Source organism: Hyperolius riggenbachi, chromosome 2 (genome assembly GCF_040937935.1).
Source record: "Hyperolius riggenbachi isolate aHypRig1 chromosome 2, aHypRig1.pri, whole genome shotgun sequence".
NCBI lineage: Eukaryota > Metazoa > Chordata > Amphibia > Anura > Hyperoliidae > Hyperolius > Hyperolius riggenbachi.
The window spans coordinates 348035957-348044006 of NC_090647.1; the positions used below are offsets into that span (position 1 = coordinate 348035957).

Here is an 8050-nt window from a genome sequence, read left to right on the forward strand (position 1 = left end):
AACTCTTTGCAGATAGTGCCCCGGCTGGGATTCGAACCAGGGACCCAGTGCTGCAAGGCGAGAGAGCTAACCACTACGCCACCGTGCTGCCCATGCGGAACCACGCAAACTGCTAGGACTGGGAAGCATTACAGCTCAGAACTGAAATGAACACTTCTCACCCTGCTTACTACCACTTTAAAGGACAACTGACGCGAGAACAGTATATGGAGGCTGCCATATTTATTTCCTTTAAAGCAATACCAGTTGCCTGGCAGTTCTGCTGGTCCTCTGCCTCATACTTTTTTTTTGGAATAACAGACAGTCGTTGGAAGGTTTCTATTAATTTATTGTCAACAATACAATTCACAGCTGCATTTCTGGATTGGGACTTTTTTTTATATATACTGTACAAATTTGGCAGGAGCTAAGTGAAGGATTCTGTCTATCATCATAAGCCTTGTAAAGATATTGCAGAACAGCATTAGTACTAATGTTACACATTTATTGTTTTTGTATAGCTAAATTGTGGTCCTCGTGAAGTGGTCCATATGTAAACTTTTACAAATAATCCAATATTTTCATAAATGCTGCATTCAAATATACCAGATGAGCCTAAAACTGCTATTCACACTATAATGAACAAGCACATTATACTGCATACCAGAGATGGTCAGTGAGATGCAAATTATTCTGGCTTGCATTGAATTTCATTGAAATAGCATGCAGCTGAAAGCAACCAATCAAAATTGATAGGAAGTTACTTTGGTACAACTGCAAGCTGCATGAGATTTAAATGCAAGTCATGATCATTTGCATCTCATTGACTATTTCGATATCAGGGGCTGGACAAATCCCAGAGACCAGGTAGTCAGCGCTCCTTGTTGCCGAACATTTCCTGCTGGTTCCTGGGTTGGACAGACTGGTTCCTGAAGTCCATGCTAACTTGTCCACCCCTCCTTATGTCCGCTGTCTACTCTGTGGCTATATAAAGTTATAACATATCCTTATCAGATCACACAACATTTTTACTTCATCTTTTCTATGTTCCTCCTCTGAAGATGTAATTTCTTGTGGTTACCTTTATTTTTCTCTATTCTTAGATTTCTCCCTAATACTTCAAAGGATATGAATACTGAAATTCACTAATACTCACTGAAAAATGTTCTTCCAACATTTTTCCTAAGAGTGTATCCTATGCACCACTCTAGATGTAATGATACTGTGCTTTGATTAGGAGGATATGATCTGCTATAGTTCTTATACTGATGCACTCATCTATTAATTAGCATGGAGTACCCAGATGTAACTCAGAGTCACTGGTACAGTTAGGGGTAGGTTCCAGTTTGGCAGTTAATTCTTCGGGTTTTTGTACAGGGCCTGAAGTAGGCCCCTCATCACAACAGCAGCAGCAGCAATCCAGGAAAGCCTGTCCTAGTGGTTTGGATATGCACAACAGTAGGACTGGGGTCACTGCACTCTTTAAAAATAAGAAAAACTGGCTGGTCAATGCCAGCAGATTATGAGAGATGTCAAAGCTACTGTAGGTCATCAAGATGTTGATGACATTTTCAGGCAGAATGCATACACCATACACAATAGCTAAACCTGCCACTATCCAACTGAGTTGGCGTTGGCTCTGTAAATTTTTTATGTTCTTTGCGCTTCCAACAATCCTCTGAGTTACCAGTAAGGAAGACATTGTGAAGAGAAGCGGTAAGCAGAAGTAACAGCCCAGAAACCACCACATACGAGCATGCTTGTACGTGAGGACTAGGGAGTACAACACTGGAGCGAGGTCAGGGGATGGGTCTATGACACAAGAGTCAATAACCAGGCCAGAAGCTGAAGAACGCTCCTGGTTTAGCTGCCACAGGAAAATCTCTGGGAGACCAAGTATCAGTGAACCAATCCAGATGACAGATATTTTTCCTAGTATGGTCTGGCACTGCTCCTGTGGCTTCGCAGGAAACTGAGCAGATGTTATGGTCTGGAAACGATCAATTCCTAGAGCGCAAAGGGAGAATGTGGAGACTCCAAATGAGGATACCTGTGGAGAGATACAGAACGTAAATGTAACTCAAACATAGAGTAGTATAGATGGCTTGACTATAATTTGTATATATAGCTTACAGACTTATTTTCACATCTGCTTCTTTACCCTCACAAGGACCCAGAATACATTTTAACCACATAACAATAGATACATGACCTCTGCCAAGCCTTTCAAAACGAGACTGAACTACCAGCCATGACAGCCAATAATTGCTGGCGCAACTCTTCACAGACAGGCAGTAATGATGAGAACAATTACATAAAAAATGAAGCTACTAGATTCTGGCCCACCCACCCAGTGTGCCGTTGTGTGTCATTTCTATGACTGGACGTACAGCTCTAACTGCTCACCACAAAACTGAAGCTTTATACACTTTAAATATATATAATTCTAAATGTCATTACATTTAAAATGAATCAGTAAATTCATATACCAGCCTAGCTGAAGACATAACTAGTTGCCCAAGCAATTGGGGAAGCAAAAACCTATGTATATGTTTTTGGGGAAGGGGAGGAAACTGGAGTACCTGTTGGATACTCATGCAAACATACAAACTTCCCCTTGTAGGATGATGTACTTTTAATTTAATTTAACCATGCCTCATCCAATTAGCAGTGATATTGTATATACATGTTATTACATATATAGAATAGTTCCCATTGCCAGTATGGGAAGAGTTAACATTCTTTTACTTCAGCCATTTCTTTGACTACTGCCCATTTCCTTAAATGGAACATTCTTTTAATTATATGTAATATACCTTGCTGAGCAGATGACCATAGCCTTATAAAGGCTATGGCCGGAAGTGAAGACTATTTAGGATTGGTTGGGACTAAGAGCTGTCTGTGAGTTAATTTTATTTGCTCTGAAACCTAACCTACGATAGATAAAATGTGCCTTGGTGACAAATAGGTGCTTGGTTTACAGGTTTTGTGAATTCACATTACACCCCTATATAGTATCCAGGCCCAGCTATTGAACTGCGCTGACCGTTTCTTTCGGTTATGGAAAATGTAGCTTATTTTGTGGCCTTGGGTCATCAGGAAAGAAAGGGAGGGAGATAGCATTCAAACCTGGCAGCCACCTTGTCTGTTACTTAAAGGGAGTCTTAAATGAAACAAATATGAAGGCTGCCATCTTCATTCCCTTCTAAACAACGATATGGCTGTCATATTGAGCTTGAGGCCTGGAACCCACTAGAGGATTTCAATCGCTAGCGTTTTGCCTAAACGCCCTGCCAATGTAAATGGATTTGACAGATTCCACTAGAGCGATTGGGATTAAGGAAATCACAATTGCAGGACATGCAGCATTTTGGGAGCATTTCCATTCTAATTAATTGTATAGGAGCAGGACAATCGCCCCATGAATCGCTTGCAAAATGCTATCACAAATCCCTAGCGACTGCGATAACGTTTTGCGCCTTCTAGTGGGTTCCAGGCCTCAGGCTTTAGTTGAGTCACAGACCTGCAACAAGCATGCAGCCAGTGGTGGAAAGCTAAGTACTCACATGAAGATGGATCGGGGTTTAGCGGCGTCTAACAGTGTTCACCGATCCATCTTCATGATTGGGCAATGGGTAAAATAGTGGTCAATGTGGATCAGAACAATTATCATTCATTGATCTGACATGACGGTCGTGATCACGGACATCGGTAAACATTGCTTAAGGAATTTTCGTTAAACGATATCACAAAAAATGAACATTCACCGTGAAAAAAGTTGTTGGCTGCGAAAAAAATTGCTGCAAAAATCACATCTTGGATACGGACCTTAAGACCAGAGCCAAAGCGTCTGATCTTTATGTTTATTCTGGGCTAGTGACTTAAAATTTTAGAAGCAGAGCATCAGCACAGAGGTCAAGCAATGGGCAGTGTTCATTAGAGAATAAAGATGGAAGCCTTCATGTTCCTTTCACTTCAGTTTCCTTTAGACAGTAGGGTAAATGTATCAATCTGAAATGGTAAGTAAGGGTAAACCTCTCCAATATGGATGAGCGTAAACATTTCCTAAGAAGCAACTCTCCATTTAGCCAGAAGAGGACGAACACTCGCAATCCAGCGTAGGAGACTTGGGAGCAGCCGGCGTCACCATAGGCCGTAATAGGAATTACAGCTATAGCAACGCACAGTGAGTAACTATAGCGCTGTCAGAAGACGGCGCTGAAGTTACTTTTAAAACACTGTAATTCGGCCTCCAGCAGTGGCTGGAAGCCGAATTACATTATTTCCCACTATCCGCGTTGACCTAGAGGGGAATAGTAATTAACATTGCCGGTAACTTGTTCAGCAGTAGGATAAGCCATACCGGCTGTATCCTGCGCCAAAGTCTCCCGACGGCGATTCCTCTCCTACTCCAAGAGGAAGCCATGCTGGCAAACAAAATCAATTAGCCGCTGATCATTTATTTGGCAGCTCATTAACCTCTTGAGGACCATGGTGGTAAACCCCCCTAGTGACCAGCCTAATTTTACCATAATTGGCCACTGCAGCTTTAAGGCCAAGCTGCAGGGCCGTATATCTCTGCACACAAGTGATCTCCCCCCCCCCCTTTTCTCCCCACCAACAGAGCTCTCTGTTGGTGAGGTCTGATCGCCCCCCCTGTGTTTTTTTTTTTTTCATAAATATTTGTTTGTTTGTTTTTTAATATTTTTTGCCTTTTTCTTTTTTTTTTTTTATTCTAAATCCCCTCCCTCCCCCCAGCCAGCCAATCACGGCGATCGGCTGTCATAGGCTTCTGCCTATGAGAGCCGATCGCTCTCTTGTCCCCCATGGGGACAGCCGTGTCACACGGCTGTCCCCAGTGCAGCGCTGCTGCTGCTGATCGCAGCGCTGTACATGCGATTGCCGCTCGGAGACTGAAGGCGGAGCTCAGCTCCGCCCACCAAGCGGGAGATGCAGGCGCACACTGCGCGCGATCTCCCGTAAACTGCTGCCCCAGGACTTTCCGCCAATTGGCGTTAGCTGGTCCTGGGGCTGCCGCCGCGGCCACGACTACTGGCGTGACGCGGCCGGCAAGCGGTTAACACAGCTGCCAGCTAATTGATTATGAACTAGGAACTTTAATTTGCTAGGTTTGTAGAAATTTGCATTTTACTAGAAATTTCTGCTCATCACTACTCTCACAAACAGCAATAAAAACCAAAAGAGTTCCTTACCCTTTTTCACAGGATCTGATGTTAAAAGAATTTGTCAGAATGTGCATTTGATTGACCCAATTATAAGCTGCATGCAATTTGAATTAAGCTAGCATGTCAATGACCATCTCTGGCCCCCGCATATTGACATCACCCCACCTTAGTAATGTATATGGAGGTACACATATTTCAATGATGGCCACCACAGATGGTCATTGAGATGAAAATCATTCTAACTTGCATGCTTGCAGTTATGCAATTTCTGCATAAAGGTCTAAGAAAGCAAACAATTCAAATGATATTTACTTTCTTTTCAGTTCATACTTGGTGGCGTGACAACGGAACATGTTGAGTTGAATTGAATTCAAAGCAAGTCAATAAAGAAAATAAAAAAAATACATACTAACCACAGTAGAGGGAAGCTTATGGATGCTCCATAGGGTTCCCCGAACCTCCACAACCTCTTGGATGCTGGCTGGGACACTTCCTCTGCAGCCGCACTCCCTCTTTGAATGAGCGCGGCTGCACTGCGCAGGCTCCTGTAGGGTTTGTGCCTTGCGCAGTAGCACAGAGCCGCTTGTGCATGGAGGAAAAGTCATGGATGAGAAGCTCCACACTACTGTGTAGGCAATACTTTGAAGCCTGTGCAGTGTGGCTGCTCTCATACATGAAGGTGAATGCATCCATAAGCAATATTCAACATTAGTATTGAATATTATTGAGAGAGTTCCAGTGCAGGAACGGAGGGCCATAGGAAGATCGGGGAAGCCTCTGGACTATCCAGAGGCTTCCCTGAGGTTAGTATCCATTTTTCTTTTTTAGTCTCTCTCCAGGTACTGAATGAAGGCATATGCAGACCTCACACTACATAATTTATTCTGTGTAGTATGTGTAACAGTTTGAATTGAATTCCATAAAGTTCTCATACAATATTATGCATGTTGATTCCTCTAAATTATCTCCCGCAGATTGACGTGTAGCCAGCATTAGAGGGTTCTGCAACCTACATGTATTTGTACCAAGATTAGATTGTATAAAGAGCAGGGGAACATTATGTAATGAACATATATCTGAATACAGGTTACATCACGTCAGAAGAGGAAGGTGTAAAGCTATAAGATGAAGAAAGCGATATAGAAGTATGTTCTTACCTCCATGTAGGGTATAATACGACAGGAAAGTACCCCAAGCAGTCTGCGATGTGTGATCTGCTGGAAGACAACCACAGGCAAACAGAAAAAGAGGAGGACGAAGTCCCAAAGTGCGACTGCAGCAAGGATGGAGTCCCAGGCACTCTTCATAGAAAGACTGTGCCACACTATGCACATAATGGACAGGTTACCAACAATGCCCACAGAAAACACTACCAGAGACATAAGAAGCACTCCATAGGCACTAAGAGAGTTTTCACCCAGTGGATACAGAGAGTTGCGTATTTTCGGTTCCCAGGTAGAAGAAAGTGAATCATTAGACATCGGATTTAAATGTGGCGTTCCACTGGTTGATGACTTGATGAGTCTGGGGTATCCCGAGAACGCAGGATCTTTTCTGGAGGATTGCCCCTGTGAGCCTCTTTTGATGCGAGCTCTTCCCACCTCCTGAAGTTCTTTTGTTGTAGCATTTCTACTTCCCAACAAACTCTGCTGTACAGGAGCTAAACTGGAGCCTGTGATTTTGATAGCTTCAAAGTAAAAAAGTAAAATCAAAAGTATGTACTCAAATCTGTTCCCCAAAAATCTCATGGTTGCGAAGAAAAGTCTTGGAGCGCAGAGACGAATGAGCATAAAGAGGGGAGATGGTGGGGGGAAAGAAGCCCAGCTGTAAGGGAGCACAAAGCAGCATTATTCTTCACTGAATGCTTCTCAGTGTCTCTCACACATGACTGATCACTGTGCCAGACTCTTGTCACTGCTGCTTTGCATACTGTGTCCCAGGCTCTGGCACCTGCTAGCGGAATCATCTAACACTACACTCTGGAAGGAGATTGCAGCAACATCTTGTAATGTTACCAGGAAGGAATCAAGCTCCAGTCATAACAGCCATTCATTGAGCTCTGGCTGTGAGGAAACAATGATCTATAGCCAAGATTATGTCAAATGTTTCAGTGACTGATAAAAACTATGAAGTAATGTCAAACCAAATAAAAAAAATTAAGGAAACAAACATTTCTGGCTGCACAATGCTGAATAAGCTATGATGGGAAAGTTTCCTCTCTTCCCTACAACTATTCACTTTGGAAATGGCTTCCCGGTGCTCGCTTTCAGCCTCCTGCCGAACATCCTACACAGAAATAAAGCTTGCCTCATACAATCTAATTTTTATGCCTGTTTTTGGCCCATATTTAATTTGAGGGCCCGTTTCCACTGTTGCGACGCGATTTCGCCGGCATCCCGACGCTTGTAAAAACGCATGCGGATGCGTTTCCGCATGCGTTTTTACCCGCGATTTCACGTGCGATTTCGAAATTAACCATGACTCTGCCAGGGCAAAAGAACATTGAAAAAGGTGCGAAATCGCACGCGAATCGCGGGTAAAAACGCATGTAAAAAACGCATGCATTTTCCTATTAAATACATTAGCGGCGATTCGCATGGATTCCCGACGCAGGCGAATTCTGTGGGTCCCGTCGTGCAGATTTGGCCCGCCGCCAAATCGCTCCCGCACGCCGCACATATGGAAACAGCCCCGGCCACTTCAATGTACCAAGTGAATCCGCATGTCGGCGCCGCATGCGGATTCGCTATGGTGGAAACGAGCCCTGAGTAGAAATCAGGCATTTACAAATATATCAACTGTTGTAAATCACTTACTATTTAAAATAGTAACCTATTAGTGAAGGAAATGGGCCTGCAACTCAGTGCATGCACACTGAAAAATGC

At 43.4% G+C, this 8050-nt stretch overlaps 1 protein-coding gene across 1 annotated transcript; it reads right to left on the bottom strand.

Moving 5' to 3' along the window:
• Nucleotides 1-311: 311 nt before the first annotated feature.
• LOC137544462 (G-protein coupled receptor 37-like 1) lies at nucleotides 312-7055 on the bottom strand. Its single transcript, XM_068265542.1, has 2 exons — nucleotides 6323-7055; nucleotides 312-2029 (listed from the first exon to the last, which is right to left on the bottom strand). The coding sequence occupies exons 1-2, from the start codon at nucleotides 6953-6955 to the stop codon at nucleotides 1265-1267; spliced, it is 1398 nt and encodes a 465-aa protein (XP_068121643.1). The 5' UTR covers nucleotides 6956-7055; the 3' UTR covers nucleotides 312-1264.
• Between the last annotated feature and the right edge of the window lie 995 nt (nucleotides 7056-8050).

Excerpts from the sequence above, each read along its gene's own strand:
- LOC137544462 (XM_068265542.1), bottom strand. The coding sequence starts at position 6,955 with ATGCTCATTCGTCTCTGCGCTCCAAGACTTTTCTTCGCAACCATGAGA. Across the intron at positions 2,030-6,322 it reads GTATTATACCCTACATGGAG|GTATCCTCATTTGGAGTCTC; the intron begins GTAAGAACATAC and ends ATCTCTCCACAG.